General features: G+C 46.6%; 1 protein-coding gene across 1 annotated transcript; it reads right to left on the reverse strand.

Annotated features, from left to right (window-relative positions):
* Positions 1-17: 17 nt before the first annotated feature.
* prss12 (serine protease 12) lies at positions 18-20,642 on the reverse strand. The gene is made up of 13 exons (XM_062477757.1): positions 19,779-20,642; positions 18,053-18,191; positions 16,796-16,968; positions 16,446-16,596; positions 15,348-15,520; positions 15,070-15,211; positions 14,769-14,989; positions 11,336-11,477; positions 8,308-8,513; positions 7,513-7,591; positions 6,474-6,596; positions 3,299-3,594; positions 18-2,264 (listed from the first exon to the last, which is right to left on the reverse strand). The coding sequence occupies exons 1-13, from the start codon at positions 20,110-20,112 to the stop codon at positions 1,933-1,935; spliced, it is 2,511 nt and encodes an 836-aa protein (XP_062333741.1). The 5' UTR covers positions 20,113-20,642; the 3' UTR covers positions 18-1,932.
* Between the last annotated feature and the right edge of the window lie 13 nt (positions 20,643-20,655).

Raw genomic sequence — 20,655 nt, forward strand, 5'->3', positions numbered from 1 at the left:
ATCATCTCCAGTATAATGTTGTATCTGTGAAGTACATCCAATCAATCTTTTCAACTTTATTGTCATTGCAAGAGACAACAAAATACCGTTAGCAATATTTTTTTCCATTGTCACTTGTTATGTTATAGTTATATGACATTGTCCTCACCAAAGTATTATGGAGCTACATTTTACATATTTTTTCGATTCTACTTAGCATTTTGTCTCACTGTGATGCTCAATACAACTGTTATGTTCTGTGCTTGTGTGTACATAGTACATGTCCTGACCACAGCGCTTAACCTGCCTGCTACGTCAACATAAACTGCCTGTTCAGCAAACAGAGACAACAAAGAAGATGGTTGCCATTCCTCCTAGAATTGTTTGACACCCCTCTGCTAAGTGTTCTGCGTGTTTATGTATGTGTGAGAGAGAGAAAGATAGAGAGAGATGGAGAGGTAGAGAGGTCTACAATTCCTGTAGACATTGTTTGACAAGCTAGTGTTAAATTTTAGATCTGGGACTACTGATATTCTAACTAACATTAGGTATTTACCTCCAAGATGCGTGGGAAAGACAGAACACTGTCTCAGAAACTGAACACACATATACACACACACACACACACTCTCACTATCTTACACACACAAACACAAACAGATATACACACATACTACCACTTTAGGAAAATAGTTATTTGAAGCATTTCCTCAGGGTCGGCTTTGCCCTTACACCTTTACCTCTGCTCTACCCAGACATTCTACCATAAGCAGTTAGTCATTTTAGTGTTAGAGCAGCAAGGTTGATTTCAAAGAGATGGGGGTCAGTTAAGATAGTCATGTTTTGAATAACTTTTTTTAAGTATAAACACATGACAATAAACCAGACATTTTCACAATATCCTAGTTCAGCATTCAGTAATTTCCTTTATTTCCTGTAAACGGATAAATAGAAGGTAGCTGAGTGTCTACTGACACTGCGATATGACAAACTTGTCATATCGCCTTCCCCGTCAAAAGCACAATCATACTCAAGTAGGAATTAGGATCTCTACATTATTAGTTGACAGAAACATGCGTAACTCACGTGTGTATTCATGTACTATTCTTCAAACAAGGGGTCCTTAGCACCCTTGTAACACTGCAGCAGTGTCTGATGCTGCTGGAAGCAGTCATGTATTCTAGACATGTTCACTGTCAAACCTTTACAAAATTACATTGTACTATGCAGGTATAAATAACACAAGGAGGATCATACAAAGGTTAAGACATTCTTACCGAAGGACTAAATAATGAAATGCTAAATAGCTAGGACAGCTAAGCTATGATGTTTATCTCAAAAATGGTTTTGTTTAGTGCAAGTCTGAAACTTTTGTCAAGTGTTAACTTGTTTTGAAGTTGTCACACCATGTACACCAGCACGTTTGTGACTGCTTTTCTGCTTTTCTGACTATTTAAAGTATGTTTGTGCGTGTGCATGTGAGTGTGTGACATTGTCCTTGGTCGTCCCTGTCATGCCGTTCAAAGTTTTCCTTAGCTGAACTCTCAGACAGCTTCAGGTTACAACCAGATCGACCTAAGAAGTTGGTTGAGACATACAAAGCTTTTCCTCCTGAGCTCTTTGTATTCAAAACACGCTCAGCCCTGATCAATTGAATTAGTCAATACAAACTGAGTTATGCGTAACTGCCTAAATACTCTGAAGTGCTAATTAGATAAGCTGTGTAGACAGTACGAGAAGGAGGTTTGTGCTAAACCCACACAAAAAATCCCTCGTCCCATAAGTCATTCCCCATTGTTAGTCGTTTCATCAGCCAATCAAAATGCAACATCCCACTTAAGTCCTGCTGTGATTGAACGGTATCTCTTTTATCATATATGTTGGCTGACATCAAGTGAAACGTTCTTTACAATCGTCCCATCTCTTAATCACTCCATCAGCATCTCCCATTGGCTACCCTCTCTCCTTGCCCCCATCTTGTCCAATCACCTTTCGTATCCATGACGTGAAGGTAGAGACTTTGGTGTAGACCCCCGGAGAATGTTGCATCCGACATGCGTGACCCCAGGATGTGACCCCGTAGACCACCCACCCCCCTCCGGGACGCTCGCAAACCAGCGGGCCACCGCTGTCACCGCGGCAACTGTCCACGCGGCGCTCTGATTGGTCGGCGTTGCCGGCGCAGAGCATGCGGCTGGTGAAGGCGCCGTGGTAACGCTGCTGGCAATGGCGACGGGGTAGGAGGGAAAGGGGGGCCTGCTGGAGGGTCTTAGAGTACGAACGACCTGAGGGAGAGAGAGGGTGGGACAAGAGAGAGAGAGGGTGGGGTTAAAGTGAGAGGGGAGAAGATGGAGTAAGAGAGACAAGAGAGGGGGGCAAGAAAGAGGGGGTGGGGTAAGAGAGAGAGGAGGGGAAGGGAGAGAGAAAAGGAAAATGTACATTCCGCCACAGATTTGCCTTCTTAAGTGCACTCCCTTTTCTATTTCTGCTGTGTAGTGTGACTGCAAGTGTAATGGCCCATTTTCATGGAAAGTTTAACCAGTGAGATATGATGTGTGTGTATGTCTAGTGTGTGTATGTGTGTGTGGGGGTGGGCGTGTTGGCAGCCCACCAACATAATATGATATGATCCTCACAGCTGTAGGATGTACCCATCCCTTCCTTGCCAAACAGGCCACACACCCTTAGTCATCACACTCTCTAAATAACCCCACACACACATACTTACACCCACTTACAGTACAGTTACCCTTTCACATTTGCCCAAAATGGAGCCACACACAAAAATAGACAAACACATACAAAACACAAACATATTGGTAAAGAAAACCTTAATTGGAGAGTGTGTGTGATGTTGTCATGGTGTGTTTGTGCGAGTGTGGTGCGGGGTTTGAAAGCTGGTGTTACTAATGACATCAGAAGTGACCTCATAGATCATGTACAGATGTGTACAAGTACAGTAATGTGTTTCCCCAAGCGCAGATGTGGTGACGTGTGTGTGTGTTTCAGAGTGTATATTTAAAGTCAAACATGATCATTAGCGGAGGGCTGTGGTCCATCATGCCTTTGTGGTGTGTTTGTTTCTGAAGAGCAGATCTTTACACATTCTCACACACACACCACATCCCATATATTCACACACACACAAGCAAACCATAACATCCCACATTTTCACACACACACACACACACTCAGTCACTCACTCACTCACTCACACACACACATACTCTCACAAACACACACACCCATACCACCCTATCCCACACATTCACACGTTCACACACATACGTTCACACACCCCCCCCACCCCCCTGCTCACCTGTGTCCCCCCAGCCAGTGATGTGACAGTTGCTGGCCTGCTTCAGCACGCGCTCCTTCCTCAGTGGCAGGCAGGCCGGCAGCACGTGGGGGCTGAACGCCACGCACCGGCTCTGGCCCCTCTGCCCCGCCCCCGGCGCCAGCCGGACCAAGGCCAGGTCATGGTCGTTGCCGTGGGCCGAGTAGCTGGGGTGCGGCAGGATGGCGTCCACGCCGTACTCCTCCTCATGCTCCTCCGGGACGAGAGAGTGGTAGTCCCCCAGCCTCACCTTGTACAGCTTGGTGCTGTTACCATACCTGAGAGAGAGAGAGAGAGAGAGAGAGAGAGAGTCACTGTGTGTGTGTGTGTGTGAGAGAGAGAGAGAGAGAGAGAGAGAGAGAGAGAGAGAGAGAGAGAGAGAGAGAGAGAGAGAGAGAGAGAGAGAGAGAGAGAGAGAGAGAGAGAGAGAGAGAGAGAGAGAGAGAGAGAGAGAGAGAGAGAGAGAGAGAGAGAGAGAGAGAGAGAGAGAGAGAGAGAGAGAGAGAGAGAGAGAGAGAGATGGAGCAATGATGGAGAGTGTGTGACAGAGAAGGATTGTGTGTGTGTGCGTGCGTGTGTGTTTGCATGTGCCCCTAATAGCTCTGATGATTTCTACACACACCATAACCAAGATCCTACCATGACAGATATTCACCAGAGGCATGTTCCCTTTAGCAAACACACACGGGCACATGCTAAACGAACTCGCACACAAATGTAACACGCAGTGTACTGGACGACACGCAAGGTTGGACATGAGTTCTCAATCGACGACGTGTAGAGTCCCGGGGTTCTCAATCACCCCTGACACAGTCATCCATCTCTCCTCTCTCCCTGTCCCCTCCCTCCCTTCCTCTCTTCTCTTCTTTCACTGGCGTTGCTCTCTCCCTTCCCTTCTCCACTCCTCTTCTCTATCTCTCTCTCTCTACGCTTTCCTCTCAGTCAGCACTTCCTGTCTATCGATCGCTGACAATGTATTCTTGATAGTGTGCGTGTCTGTATTCATGTGACCTTTCCTATCTGGTCAGGGGCCTGGACCGTCAGTGCAGGCTGGAGGAGGAGCGAGGGAGCGAGGGAGCGAGGGAACGAGGGAGCGAGGGGTCGAGAAGAGAGGAGCAGAAGACCAGGTCTTTCTGCCGAGCCAAGCCCCTGTGTCAGGTTATGGCATCAACGATCTTTCCGGAAAACGACCCCGTCCTGGGACCGATACCAACACGCCAGGTGAAAGACGTTCAGTAGATCTACACACTCACACACACATTCACCTGATCTGCTCACACAACTAGGCATACAATCCACACTAAGACTTTACTGGGGCCTTTCTCATTCTCACACATGACTACCATCCCTCTCTCTGTCTCTCTGTGTGTGTGTGTGTGTGTGTGTGTGTGTCTCTCTCACACACACTTTCTTCACTCTTTAGGATCTAGAATGGCATATCTAGGTTTGTTTTGATGTCATTGCATGTCTCTGTAGGGGCACTTAACACACCTATTGTGAGGTTAGATTTAGTTAGAACCACAATATTGTACATACATATATTACTATAATGTATATGTATAGGATTTCAACATCTGGTCTGGGACAAGGTCTTATATTCAGCAATATTCAGCTAATTATTCATATTAAGGTTCAAATCTGAGTCCATGGTCTTAGATTGGTATTAGGTGCTTCTGGCCTTCAGGATATCTTTAGGAGTGTGTGTGTTTGTGTGTGTGTCATGCCTCTATTTGTGTCCACCTGAATGAAAGGTGACACTCTTCAAACTCGGAAGTCCTTAACTTAGTCTGTGTGTTTTGGCTTACAGGGTCCAAATGACTTTTCCTAACAGTAGTAGCTGTGTGACTAGCGGGCCGCCAGGACCAGTGTGTGTGTGAGAGGGCGTGCACACGTGTGTAATGTGTGTGGGACTGGGCCAGTGATCTGTTCTATTCAGATGCATCCATATGCCAGCATATCTCTGCTACAAATGTAATGCTGAGAGTGATACAGGAAATCAATGTCGCTGTCATCATGCACTATAATTTCAGGTTCTTCTTTTTACTGTGGTGTGTGTGTTTAGTCTGAGATCCTCCAGCAGACAGTTTTCCATCTCAGAGATGCCTAGAGGTAGAACCTGGGCTCTGGAACAGTTTATGGAGCGACACTGGGAATGTGTTTGGGAAATGCCAATTTCCCGTCTAGTTGGGCTCAATGTGGAAACACTGAGATGGATCACAAGCAATTAGCACATAGGAATGGGCTGTGTGTGTGTGTGTGTGTGTGTGTGTGTGTGTGTGTGTGTGTGTGTGTGTGTGTGTGTGTGTGTGTGTGTGTGAGCGAGTGTGCTGTAATATGATCTCAACAATGGACCACAAGGTGTTCTGGTTTTCATAGCATATCCAAACATTGGACCCTACTGTAGATAACGACCGCAGAGACAACCCTGAAGGTATTCATCATACTCAAAACACACTCCGTCACACACACCTTTACCAGGGTGTGTTTGTGTGGGAGTGTGTGTTTGTATCCAGCAGGTAAAAAAAAGAATGTCAACCCCACACAGGTCTGTTTTGGCTCAGCCAAACTCATAGTGGAGGTGATTAATGTGTAGACAGTGGCGCCTATGTGGAGTACAGACTGGACGGAGTGACTGAGACGAAACAGTCTCTCTCTCTCTTTCTCTCTATCTCCTCCACTCCCCCTTCCGCTCTCACAAAATCAGCAAATATTTATTTATTGTGGTTATGCCAGGGTTAAGCTCAGGGTCAGACAATGTGTAGAAAATAGCTATGCTTGAGTGACTGCATTGGAACTGATTGGTCCGACAAGTAGACTTAATCAAAGCGTTTGAGAGATTTCATCCTGTGGGTTGGAGAGTACAGCTGGGTGGCTGAGGAGTAGAACAGGACTGGGTTTGCTGGAGTAGAACGGTGTGTGTGTGTGTGAGAGAAAAAGAGAATGAGTGTGTGTATATGTGCGATGGTGTGTGCGTGTAGCTGTATGTGTGCGTGTGTGTGTATGTGGCTGTATGTGTGTGTAACTGTGTGTCGGTGACTGCGTGTGAATGTGTATGTATGTGACTGGGTGCGTGCGTGTGTGTGTGTGACTGTGTGTGTGTGTGTGTGTGACTGTGTGTGTGTGACTGTGTGTGTGTGTGTGTGTAGGAGCCTCTCACCTCTTGAAGCAGTGTGCTGAGGTTAGGACCCAGCAGGAGCTGATGAGTGTGGCTCCACACACCAGCCTGCCGTCTCCCCGAGACCCCCGCAAACGCACTGCTGCCTGCCAGGGCCAGCCGCCCCTACACACACACACACACACACACAGGTACAGTTAGCAAATACACAGTCACAGAGACACCCACCCACACACAGTCGGAAAACACAATTACAGACACACACATGCAGTTACACACACAAACACATCAACTCAGTCCACTCAAATCTACTTAAACACATATGTTTTATGTATAACTAACTGAAGGCTGCATCCAAATAAACCAATAGGATTGATGGGGATTGATAAACACACAATAGTAACTGTAAAAGGACAACTCCTTCTGCTGCCATGCAAAGGATACACACATCACTGTCCAAACACACACATGCACACAAACAGATGCGCCCACACACACAGATGAGGCCACACACAGATTCCAACGTACAAAGAAGAATACACACACACACAGATGAACCCCCCCCCCCACGCACACACACAAACTCCTCGTGGGAAGGCTGCCCTTGACTTTGTGGTTTAGTTCCAGTCTGTGGAGCTTTCTAACTGGAGAAAATCAGTTTCCCTTTCCAACACCACACACTCACACACCTCTGAGGAGGTGCATTGGCATGTGAACACAAGGGCTTCCACCAACTGTTTTTCCTGGCCCACTCCTTCCTTCTACAACATTTATTTTTCTTTCTTTCACAAGTACTTCCATTGAACATTACTCTTTACACCCCCTCCAGCCTTCCTCCTTATCTATCTCTCTCTCTCCCGCTTTCTGTCTCTCTCTCCCTCTCCATCTCTCTCCCTCTCTCCGTCCCTCATTCCCTCACTCTCGCTCTCTCTCTCTCACCCTCTGGCTGTCTCTCCCTCTCTTTCTCTCTCCCCCCTCTTTCTAGGTTGCCATCTCTGTTTGTCTCTCTCACCCTCTCACCCTCTCACCCCTCTCTTTCTTTATCTCTCTCTCTCCCTTTCTCCTCCCCTCCCTCTCTTACCTCAGTGAGTTCTCTCCTCCAATGATCCTGCGTTGGCGAGTGTGTATGAGACGCAGACCACAGACTAAGTCCACAGGATCTGAACCAGACAGCAGAGGACAACCGTTGGTGTGTGTGTGTGTGTGTCTGGGTGGGTGGTTGGTGATGGGTAACCCATACCTTTGGGCTCAGGTTGAAGAGTTATTAGATTATTGAATTGATAGTAATAATAAATGAGAGATCACTTTTCATGCCTGTGTATATCCTGTATGTGTGTGTGTTTAGAGACTTCATGCTGAAATAGGTAACTGCTTCTTCACTCGATCCAATCAATGACACCACAAGTAGTCTAAACACAATTCCACTACCCACATATCTTTCGCTGTGTCTGTGTGTATGTGTGTAATAGAGATATGTAAGCTGTGAAAGACCAACATCTGTCCTGCTGTGTGATAGACATGGTGTAGCTATAACAGAGTTCTCCATTTTACCATCTGGAGACACACACGCAGACACACACATTCCCAGTTAAACTCCCTCCCTGACTCACACACACCTATTGAATGATGCCCCTCTCACCCTGTTTTTTCAATCATCATTGTCATATTAGTCAATACGTTTGTATGAAAAAATTAAACATTAGGACATGTTTGTTAAATAGATGACTGAAACTATTTACAAATACTGTCAAATGCGTGCAGCATCCTGAACTAAAAAAATGATAGGACAGTGTCAAAACAAGGCAACCAATAAGTGTGTAATAACACATAAGCAAATGTGCAGCTGATCTGGGTTTTTAGATAGACGGTGTCTGACCTTTGCCCTCCACGGTTCCGGGTTGTGATTGGCCGTAGTCACAAATAACCCCTGCATCCTCGCTGTGGCGACAGTTGTGTGTGCCTGGCGTCTGCTTAAGGCAGTCGGCCAATGAGAGCTCCTCGCCGCTGCACTTTACGTTGTCCACGTGGATGGGCCCTGTCCCCTCGCCGAAATACGCCATCACGCGAGCCTTGGCCACACCGCTGGGGACAACACACACGCATACACACATGCACACACAAAGACACACGTGCGCGCACACACAGAGGGAAAAGGTGCAAGCTTGAATTTGTGTTTTTGGCCGTAGAAGGTGGGCTGCAATCTCTAAGAAGCCATTTACAATCCTCTACTCTCTAGTATGAATCATTAATCTTGTTGATGTTCTCAGTGCGACACAAACACATACATCCACACACATCTACACATGGCCAGCCTGGTTATCAATGTGTATAGTTGGTGATGACAGGAGAGGAGGGCTGGTGTTATGATTTGACATTCCCAGGCTGTGACACACATCAGGCCTCGACACCTCTATCTGATAACACCGTATCATACCCTCACCTCTGAACTGTGCAAAGGACTCGCTTCATCCAATGTGTGTGTGTGCTTGTATGATCTTGTGTAGGTGTGAGAGTTTCTGTGTTTGCATGCACGTATGCGTGCGTGTATGCACGTGTGAGTGTGTGTGTGCATGTGTGAGTTTGTGTGTGTGTGTATGTGTGAGTGTGTATGTGTGTGTGTGTGTGTGTGTGTGTGTATGTGTGTGTGTGTGTGTGAATGACTCCATAGCCTCTCAAAGGTAAATCCTCCCTCTCTTATTGAAACATCTAAACTGTCTACTTCCACGGTGAAACACGACACCCAAGTAATGCAACAGCAGTAACACACGTAGGCCTATCCAGCCACACCACGCTCTGTTCAGATGAAGTGTCCAGGGTCTAACAATGTCATTTGAGACTGAACTCCAACTTTCATTGACCGACAGAAAACTCTCCTAATCTTTCTCCAGGGAAACAGCTTTAATTCCCTCCATAGCTCCAAACTGAAAGATAATCTAGTTGCTTCATACATTACTGCTTGAGTTACCCAAGGAAGTCATTATTTATCTTTGGACAGACAGTTAACTATGATAGGTTGTTTTTGGTGAGACCAGTGTTTTTTGTAGCTTTTCTTTAAAGAATGAACAACATCTAATAGCTGCTGATATTGCCCATGGTAGTGATTCATTGATTTCAGACATTAAGTCTATATTTAGTTTGGCCCTGTTGAAGATTTGGGTTAACTGAAGGTTCTCCTAAGACCCTGGCTTGGAACATGAAAACTTGTGGCGCCCTTTTGTTGTTGTTCAGAAAAATGCTATTTCCTACACTTGAGTCTTGGCCAAGTTAATGGTCCATTAATCTTGATGCTTAACAGTCTTTTTCAAACAAAATCAATTCCCTCTTTAAATGTATCTTTCTTTCCCTTTACTGAGTGTACTACTATTCTGCATCATTTAGGGTAGAAGACCGTGAAGACTCGCTACACTGTTTTAGCCTCCAAACCTTTCAGTGTGGTTGTGTGTGTGTGTGTCTACGAGAAACCCTTTTCTTTGGTTATTTTACTGAATCAGTACCATAACTGATTAGTTGAGGTCTAAGGGGATTAGTTGAGGTCTAAGGGACACACACATCAACACAGACACAAAGTGTGGGTGAGCTTGCGCTTCCTGGGCTGTGTGTGTGTGTGTCTGTGTTTCTATCTGTCTCAGTGTGTGTCATCACCTCTACAGTCCTCTGGGTGCATGATGTATGTAATGGTCTATCACCGCGCCCTGTCCGAGACGAAGCCATGACCCAAGACGGTTCTAACACGCCTGGAACACGCTCCCTCTCTCCCTATTTCTCCCACCCTCTCTTTCACTTTCTCTCTCACATTTATGGACTCCAGATGTGTCTTTCATCCTGGACACATGTGTCAGAGAGAGGGGGATGAGAGAAGGATGAGAGTCCCCTGCTGAGAAAGAGAGAGCGAGGAGAGGAGAGAAAGAGAGTAAAACTGGGGGAGAGAGAATTCAATTGAAAGGTTGCTGCAGATCTGTGTGTTGTGTGATATGCAGGAATGTTTAGGGGTGAGAGATTCAATAAAGACAATATGAGGTGTTTAGTGAAGAGAGACAAAGAGAAAGACAGATGTAGATGGAGAGACACTTTGAGAGCAAGAAAGACACAGAGAAAGAGAAATATACAATGTGTATATATATATATATATAGAGAGAGAGAGAGAGAGAGTGAGACAAAGACAGAGAGAGAGAGAGAGAGAGAGAGACAAAGACAGACAGAGAGAGAGAGAGAGAGAGAGAGAGAGAGAGAGAGAGAGAGAGAGAGAGAGAGAGAGAGAGAGAGAGAGAGAGAGAGGCGGGGATGAAAGATTGTCCAAACAATTTGTGTGATCTACATTCCCACAGTGTTAATTTAATATGACACTGTTCAGTAATGACTGTACTTCATCATTATAATGTCACCAATCACCTCAGCTGTTATTCTACAACCCCGGATATTGAAACAGTCTTTCTTGAACCCTGTGTGTGTATGTGTGAGTGTGTGTGTGCGTAAACATTTAATGTTTTTTACATTTTAGTCATTTAGCAGACGCTCTTATCCAGAGCGACTTACAGTAAGTACAGGGACATTCTCCCCGAGGCAAGTAGGGTGAAGTGCCTTGCCCAAGGACACAACGTCATTTGGCATGGCCGGGAATCGAACTGGCAACCTTCAGATTACTAGCCCGACTCCCTAACCGCTCAACCACCTGACTTTAGAGTTTAGATGGATGTATGAATGGACATGTAGAGTATTCTTTCTCTCACATTTACATTTAGTCATTTAGCAGACGCTCTTATCCAGAGCGACTTACAGTAAGTACAGGGACATTCCCCCGAGGCAAGTAGGGGGAAGTGCCTTGCCCAAGGACACGTTGTGTCCTTGGGCGTGTCTCTCGTTCTCTCTCGCACACACACACACACGCACACACACAGGATACACACCTGTAGCCGAGTTGTCGACACACCACCTCAGCTCCACGGTCGTTCCAGCCGTCATCACACACCGTCCCCCACTGGCCAGACAGGTAGAGCTCCACACGACCCTCCCTGGGGCTCTCTCCCCCTACCAGCCTCACTGGTACACCTGGAGCACACACACAAATGCACGCACGCACGCAGCACACACACACACACAAATACATAGCATGCACACACAAACTCAGAGTTAGAGCAATACCAGATTGTTTCAGCTCAGAAACACACAAAGTCAGAAAGAAGAAAACAACTCAGATAAGTATTATAACTTTACTGGAAACAGAAACACCCACAATATTTGGGTAACAGTCTCCAAATACTAACTCTTCAGAAGGCCCATATCAGCAAATCAAGTACATGTTGATTAAGCCCAGTCTTAGCTGTTCTTGATTGGCTGAGCTGACATCCAGAGTATGGTCCACTGGTACAGGGGCCTATGTGAGGGACCAGTGTGTTCCTGTTTCAGACAGGGGGAAGTAGCTCAAACACCTGTCTCTTCATACACAGAATCCCACTCAACGCCTACGTGTGTGTGTGTGGGGGGGGGGGGGGGGGAACAGCAGGAAAAACAATTAGCCCCAGTCGCTATTCAAAGGTCATTCTTCAACCTAACTTTTTCCCTTCCTACTGTATATGCTTGCATGCACACACACACACACACACAGTCCAGGAAAAGTCTCATTTGTCCAGAGATGGCTAATTAAATCAGTCTGAGAGTTTCAAGATCTGTGTTGAGCAGATCTATCATCATGGTTCTCAACTATCTGGCACACACATTCACAAACACACGTGCACACAACCAGGTAGTAATGTCTTTTCCATATGTGTTTGGAAGACTAACAGAGATTTTGGTGCCATTTATCCACTGGGTTCCTTTGTCTGTCCATCAACCCCAATATATATGTAAGAGGACTATTCACTCAATTAATGTGTGTGTGCGTGTGTGTGTGTGTGTGTGGGAGTGTGTCTGTATTTTATGAGCAGTTGTTTCCACATGGGGGTAGTAAATAATTGTATGATCTTATCGGGGCCATGCCATTTAGAATCCAAAGTGACATGGGTCAGGAGTGTGTGTGTGTGTGTGTGCGTGTGTAGAGGTGACGAGTGTGTGGGTGTGTATATGTGTGTAGAGGAGCAGTTGAGGAAGTATGGGAATGTTTACTTGATCTTGGCTCCTCAGGAAACAGCGTTAGGACTCCAATTTAGACTCCTCGTTTAGAAACACAAACATTATCAATGCTCTCTCTCTGGCCTCCACACACACACACAGTCAATACACTTACATCGCTCACAGGCACACATCAAACTATCAGCTGAGAGAGAGAGGGAGAAAGAGAGAGACGGAGAGCGAGCGAGAGAGAGAGAGAGAGAGAGAGAGGAGAGAGAGAGAGAGAGAGAGAGAGAAGAGAGAGAGAGAGAGAGAGAGAGAGAGAGAGAGAGAGAGAGAGAGGAGAGAGAGAGAGAGAGAGAGAGAGAGAGAGAGAGAGAGAGAGAGAGAGGCGGGGATGAAAGATTGTCCAAACAATTTGTGTGATCTACATTCCCACAGTGTTAATTTAATATGACACTGTTCAGTAATGACTGTACTTCATCATTATAATGTCACCAATCACCTCAGCTGTTATTCTACAACCCCGGATATTGAAACAGTCTTTCTTGAACCCTGTGTGTGTATGTGTGAGTGTGTGTGTGCGTAAACAAGAGAGAGAGACGGAGAGCGAGGGACTTCAAGGTGCCGCATGGCTTTTCCGTTGGTCCAAAAGCAACATAAACCAATCTGTCTGTGGTATGTTGAGGGGGCTATGGGGGGCAATACACACGCACACACACACCTTAGTTAGCAATGACATCATGTCCCATGCTTGGAGTGGCTGACTCTTGCCAGACAATCTTAAGCCATCTAATGAAACAGCTATTTCAGTCAAAAGTGCGACTGTTAAATCCTTCCCCATCTCTGGAACTTAAACCATGCCCCTTGATACTTGTCAATGATTCCAACCAGAATATCATAGGTACATTTGAACGTTTTAGACCTATCCAAGTCTTGTGAGATTTGTTTAAGGGTTGAGGGCTTTAGAGATGAGGTGGGCACTTGTCTGACAGTGACTGGTGTGACTGTTAAAATCTTCCCCATTCTTTTCGAGAAATATATGACCCTGAATTTCCTACCTGTCTCGCATGGGAAAATAGTCCCACACTCCCTTTTATAGTAGCTTTGGTGCAATGACTTAACCTCAATACTATTGATGTACATAGAGGGAGCGATTGAGGGGGAGGAAGAGAGGGGGAAGGGGGGGTCTCAAACCAGAGGGTAAATCATCTTTTTTACAGACTGTTCAGGCATGATAAGTGGAGTGGCAGCTGTTCCTATAAAATTCAGGCAGACTGGCCTCCCCTTTCATCAAGCCTCTCTGGGATCGTTTAATCTCCCCTGACGACTGATTAAGTCTGATTGGCTGTGAGCAGGAAGCTGACCAGATCTGCTTACCCTCCCTTGAATCCTTTGATACTTTGATGAGGAATCTTTATTCCAGTATTTGTTGTTTGTTTTTTTTATTCATCCCTGCTATTCTAGGTGTAATTTTTCCTAATTTCTTCCTATTCCAATATATGAAGTGTAGTGTATATAATATTACAAAACTACCAGTGAATCTTTGACTGGCATGTGCCAGTTAAGACGTAGATCTTCAAGGTGGTGAGAGATATACGGATATAGAAGCAGTGCTTTTGGGAATCAGCGGTACTCTACAGTATCCTCTTCTCCTCTCTCTAATCCTGTCTTCTCTTCTTCTCTCAAGTCCTGTCTTTTTCTTCTCCTCTCTAATCCCCTGGTGTTTTAAACGGACTGCTAGGGGGTTGGAGAGCACGCACTTAAAGGTTTTGTCTCCAATCCATCAGTATTCCAGTCACACTGTTGAATTGTGTGTGTTTGCGTGTGTGTGTGTGTGGGTATGTGCTGCGTAGTCTTTTACCCCCACATGGATTGCAGATGTCCCGGGATGTCGCCATAACAACCCACCCATGGTGGACACATCACCATGACGACACCCACACTTCTCTCACGGAGCAAGTGTTTCACACATCCACACATGGGCTGTATGAATATGTACACACACACACAACCATGTGCTCACATAAATACGAAACCTTTACTTTGTGCTGGAACTGTGTGTAGGAATGCCTGAATGTGTAGCGGTTAGGTATTTTTTACAGAACTTACTGGTAGAGAAACTGACATCCATGTATTGACAATTTGTGTGGGTGGCTGTTGAGTAAAGTTCAGTTCTGCTCTCAGAGCAGCAGAAGACCCATTTAAACTGATGCTGCTCTTGCACCAGTAGCATTCTATCAACATTAGCTATAGTCTAGTTGACACACAGACACACACACACAGACTTACTGGCAGGGATGCCCTGTCCGATGCGTTCTGGACTACAGGATATCTTCACGTCTTCCTGGTGTGTGCAGTCATGTCGTAGCCACTCCCTCCTGCTGCACAGTGATAGGCTGGGCTCCTTTCCGGTACAGCTCACATCGTCCAATAGAATGGGACCTGACCCCACACCGAATCTGGGGACTGGGGTGACCTCAGCTCCCTCTGAAAGGATGGTCTCACCTGACCTGCGAAGAACATACACACACGTTGGATTTGATCTGACCAGTGAGAGGCATGTTCTTTTAGCGTGTATGCGTGTGTGTACCTGAACCCAAGCTGCCGACACGCCACCTGTGTGTTAGAGTCCGTCCAGCCGTCGTCACACACTGTCCCCCACTGGCCTCGGTAGAAGATCTCCAGACGGCCCTCATAGCTGCCCTCCCCACCCACCAGCCTAACCGTCCCCTCTGGAAGAACGGAGGGAGGGAGGGTCAAGCTACGGTGTTTGTACATGTGTCTGTGTGTGTATCTGTGTGTGTGTGTTTGTGTATGTATGAGCGTGTGTGTGTGTGTGTGTGTGTGTGTGTGTGTGTGTGTGTGTACCAGTGAGAGGTGTGCAGGACACGCCGGCGTCCTCGTTGTGCTGACAGTTGTGCTCGCCCCAGTCGTTCTTTGGACACTGCTCCAGAGACAGCTCGTTACCCGTGCAGCCCACCTCGTCCAGCCACACCCGGCCGACCCCCTGGCCAAAATGACCCCATGCCCTCGCCACGCCCCTGGAGGGCGGGAGGTAGAGGAGGACAGGAGAGGTAACACGTTAGGAGAGTGGGGATCTTTCTGTAATATAGCTGCTTTAGCTTATAAGGAGGGGATATTTCCATGTCTGGGAACACACACATTTTTTCAACCTTTCCAAACTTTTTGTATTAACTTTTTGTTCATTATTTTTTTTACTTTGAAAAAGGAGGAGGGGACAGGACAACAGAGAAGCCTAAAACAGAGTAGATTAAAGCCGAGCCAGACTACAATAGAGTACAGTAGAGTACTCACAAGTACTCATCAATGATGCAAACTCCTTTTTTTAAACTTTTTTTCCGAACACACACACATATACACACACACTCAGACCATAGTGGGTGTGTGTAGTTCAGTATGCACGTCTCAGCAACATTGGTCTTAATAGGAACAAAGGGTGTGTTTAGAAGTTGACCCCCACACTTCCTTCACTGACCGCTGCCCTTTCTCTCCCTCTGTCTCTCTCTCTCTCTCTCTCTCTCTCTCTCTCTCTCTCTCTCTCTCTCTCTCTCTCTCTCTCTCTCTCTCTCTCTCTCTCTCTCTCTCTCTCTCTCTCTCTTTCCCCTTTATCTCTATTTCTCTCTCTCTCCTCCATCTCTATCTTTTCCTTTCTCTCTCTCTATTTCTCTCTCTCAATCCCTCCCTCTTTCTCTCTCTCAAACCGACATGAATATTTCACATACTTGACGAGAGGGAAAGAGGGCAAGGACACCCACATTGACTCATCACTCCTCCTCTGTCTGTCTCTTGCCCTCACTCTGTTTCTCTCTCTCTCCCTCTGTCTCTCTGTTAGCCTGTCATTCCTTCCCCATCATTCCCTCTTTGTGAATTGGCATTATAAATATGTGCTGAGAGAGTTTGTGGGTGTGAATGTTGATGTGTGTGTGTGTGTGTGTGCATACTCACCCCAGCCCCAGCTGTCTACAGACCACCTCTGCATCACTGTCGTCCCATTGGTCATCGCAGACGGACCCCCACTGGCCCCCGTGGAACACTTCAACTCTGCCCTCCAACCCTGAACGCCCCCCGACCAACCGCACAGGGACCACCGTCGCAGCTGGGGCACACACACACACACACATACACACACACATCACAGAGTTATCACATTCAAGCATGCAGTGTGGCTGTATACACGTACACAGACATTTGTTTTACTATACTAGCGAGGAACACATTCACTCCAATTCAAAATGGTGTTGTCCCCAACCCCTAACCCTTTATGGAATTCAAAGACACACACGGAGTGACCCTACCCTCCGGGGGTGTGCAGGTGAGGGCAGCGGCCTGGGGACACTCCCCTCCGTTCCAGGCCGTCTTGGGACACTGCATCAGGTCGAACTCCGCCCCCTCGCAGTGGACCGCCTTCCAGTGGAGCCTGGCCACACCCAGACGAGAGAGGGGGGCGGTACGGGCCCGCCCAGTGAACCTGGAGAGGTGGGGGAGGAGAGAGGGCGAGGCGAAGAAATGAAGAGATGGAAAGATGGCACGTAAACACAGAGTACTGCTAAAGCTAATAAAAAGAACATCTGGACTCGGCAGACAAAGTGGCCATTTTGAGGCTGTGGCGGGCTGTCACCTTGAGCCATTCCAAGGTCATATCCTGTCAATAATGGGCTGTTCAAGGGTCAGGCAGATCACTCTCTTCGCGTCAATAACCCGACAGTTTAAACTCATCACTGGAACTCTGTGACACGAGACTGACATATGCCCCCCCTTTCGCTTCCTGTGAGCACACTGGCCTCTGTGTGTGTGTGTGTGTGTTAGAGCATGTGTGTGTGCGTGTGTGTACCACATGTGCACACTTGTCTGCATTGGTGTCAGTGTCAGAGTGTCAATGAGAGCTCCTCCAGGGAAATCAAGGGCCATGCATTGACTTCACCCCAGTTATGGTGCACTGTCTCTGGGTAAGATCTGGTCACGGCCCCCCTTGTCTCTGGAGAACCACAGTGTTGACACTGGCCTGACCTCATCTCACAATCAAGACCGTTGGTGTGTATGTGTGTGTGTGTATATGTATGCACAGAGAGGTACATAGCAGAGGACTGGAGGTATTCAAACACCCCTTAGGGAGGGGGTAGAGGAGGGGTTTGGAATGCCAGTGTTAGAAGGGGGAAGATTACAAAGACTGTTTGTGAGGAGAAACGAAGAGCAGTGAAGTTTACAGCTCATTAAGTTTCAGGAGCTCAAGAGGACCAGAGCGGTCAACATGTGATTCATGGTCGATGACCAGGAAGAGCAGAGCTATGTTCCAGAGACTGAACACCACAGCTACAGTACTATCATTCACTGCAGTATGTCTCATCGAATTAGTAGAAACACCTGGCTAGCAGTGGTCTGAGCCAGCACAATCTAGCAGCAGTCATGTGTGTGACTGAGACTGTGAGTTTAGAAAAAGAGATTGTCTGTGTGCATCTGTATGTGTACTTCAAGTATTACTGTGTATGCCTATGTATGCCTGTATGTGTGTGTGCGTGTGTGTGCATGCGTGTGCATGTGTGCGCTCTCCTCACCCCTGCCCCAGTTGTCTGCAGACCACAGTAGCGTCCTCGTCTCCCCAGTCGTCTCCACACACAGACCCCCAGACCCCACCCAGGTAGACCTCCACCCTGCCCTCCAGCTTGGACCGTCCGCCCTGCAGACGCACTGACCCTGGTGGGAGTGGAGGATGGTGGAGGGGAAGGTGTGTGGGAGGGGGGGGGGGGGTGTTGAAAGGGAGAGATAAGAGAGGGAATGACTTTCATTAGCAGCAGTGGTATAAAGTGCTGAACACACACGTCCTGCAGACGACACACACATCACGTTCCACAACAGAAGACACACACATCATATTTAGTAATGTGCCTATCAATCTGTCCATATGAAAAACAGAATTTGTGAATTAATTAGTGAATTTTACGACCTGGCCCCTTCAGTAAGCTCTCAGACAGAAAGGTACAGACTGTGACTGGATTTGTGTGTGTGTGTGTGTGTGTGTGTGTGTGTGTGTGTGTGTGTGTGTGTGTGTGTGTGTGTGTGTGTGTGTACATTTTAGTCTTCTGGGAGCTAGTTTACAGGAATAACCTGATTGCTTTGTGCTTTTTATTCCATATACCTCACTTTTATGATCATAAATTATCCTTTCCAACCAGTAAAAGTGGTAATGCGTTACAGCCTGCACACAAAACACGCACACAGTTACATATGCGCACACTAGATACTGTTGGGGTATCCATGCCTCTCAGTTTCGTCAGCGCATTTGAGGCTTGCCCTGACGGGAACGTCCGGCACAGGGTAGTCATGTCTTAAATCATACCGGCACGCGCACACGCACACACACACACACACTAGGAGGTCATTTTATCTCCTTAGTTGTCTTAAAAATAACGGGATTTTAACTTCAACTATTTTGTTTGATGCGTGTTTATGTTCATTTTTAAGGAGCTGACAAATCCACTTCGCGCTCTCACCAATGCTAAAAATACCACGCGCTGTCCGCGTGAAGCCAAGGGGAAATAACACGGCCCATTTCTGTCATCACACACACACACCAACAAACACACACTGTTTCTGTCATCGCAAAGAGAGCACTGGAGCGGACTAGGCTACATCCAGGGTCAGCATGTAAGGTTACTTTACCACAGCTTGGTTGAAATGTATGCAATTATAAAGCAACTCAACAAATACCATGTGATAGCCTAATTTATTTGTACCTAGCCTAGGCTCGGCTATTTTGAATACAATTTAAACATGGATTAAATTAAGATGTTGTAAAAAATATATATAGCCTATGTGTTTGGGTGAGTATTATAATATACGTTGCAGGCTAGCCTACAAAATAGCTACATCCTTTAAGTCACAAAGCAAAGTTTTCCTATTCCGAAACGACCACCGGCAAATACTTAGACAGTAATTTGAAGGCTCAAATGTGCCGAGGCTTGCCTTCTGCATCTCCCCTTGAGCGTGCAAGGTGTGTGTGTGAATCGTGTTTGACTACTTTGGGCGCTTCACAAAATAGTTCAGACAAAGAAACACAACGGTACGGAAGTTATGGTGACTTTTTACAATATTGTCCAATGGAATCCGTCAACTTTTAATTTCAAACACACGCACCCGCACATGACGGCTGACAGTAGTTCACTGTTTCTATCGCCGTCTCTCTGTGTCTCTTCTTTATACATACACTCGCCAATTCTATAATTCTATTGACACAACACTGAAAAACAACAGTTGCCTGTTTGTCTACCGGCCAATGTTTACCTTGTTTGCAGTCGCAGTAACCCCAGTCCACTCTGCCTCGGCTATTTCTAAAGAAACACCATGGCCGGATCCTCCCGTCCGGGTTCCGACAGTGATTGTGGTCTCCTATTCCTTTACCCGGGTACCTCTCATTAAATCCGGACACCTCGCTCCAGTTCATGCACCGTCCACCGGACTCGGTGACGTCTATCGCTCCCTGATAGAAGCCGTCTCTTCCGCGGCTCTGGATGCAGTCGGTGAACGGAAGGATGAAGGAGGGAACGTCGATAGAAAAACAGCTGTTCAAAACGCTGAGTAGAAACGCGAGGAGGAGGTTGGTATGTATTGAACCCATTTTGTTTCGGTTTTAAACTTCAGTCTGAGTTAGGCTACATCTGATTCAATGAGTAATGCCGTCTTCATAGAAATCCACACCGCCGGGGACGGACAGGACCGGGAGTGAGAAAATCTGGTTGTGCGGCGCTGATGTGCCCTGGGCTTAGCGGTGAGAGCTTGCGCATGATGAGGTCCCAAGGGACACGGAGTTTGGGTATCATTAACTGCGCTGGCTGAGGGCTCGGTGGGTCACTATCCGAAACGATAATGAGGATGCTAAATTATTGATACAATTGAATTATTAATACATATGGAGTAGTGCTTCAATACCACGTATTGGATCACACTGGAATAGTTGAAGGCTACATTTAAAGATAATATGGTAAGGACGTTCTGAAGTCTATGCAGGCTGACTATAATAATTTGTCACAACTGAGAATGGAAATATCGCAATAGGCTATACCAAATCGGAGGCTGAAATTGTAAAGTAATGTTAGAGCAAGAGAGAAAGACATTAGAGAGAAATTAACCGAGATGAAACTGCACCCCACAGAGGATATTA

The sequence above is a fragment of the Osmerus eperlanus genome, chromosome 14 (assembly GCF_963692335.1).
Source record: "Osmerus eperlanus chromosome 14, fOsmEpe2.1, whole genome shotgun sequence".
NCBI lineage: Eukaryota > Metazoa > Chordata > Actinopteri > Osmeriformes > Osmeridae > Osmerus > Osmerus eperlanus.

Excerpts from the sequence above, each read along its gene's own strand:
- prss12 (XM_062477757.1), bottom strand. The coding sequence starts at position 20,112 with ATGGGTTCAATACATACCAACCTCCTCCTCGCGTTTCTACTCAGCGTT. Across the intron at positions 18,192-19,778 it reads TTACTGCGACTGCAAACAAG|GGTCAGTGCGTCTGCAGGGC; the intron begins GTAAACATTGGC and ends CACTCCCACCAG. Across the intron at positions 14,990-15,069 it reads TGTCGGCAGCTTGGGTTCAG|GTCAGGTGAGACCATCCTTT; the intron begins GTACACACACGC and ends TGTTCTTCGCAG.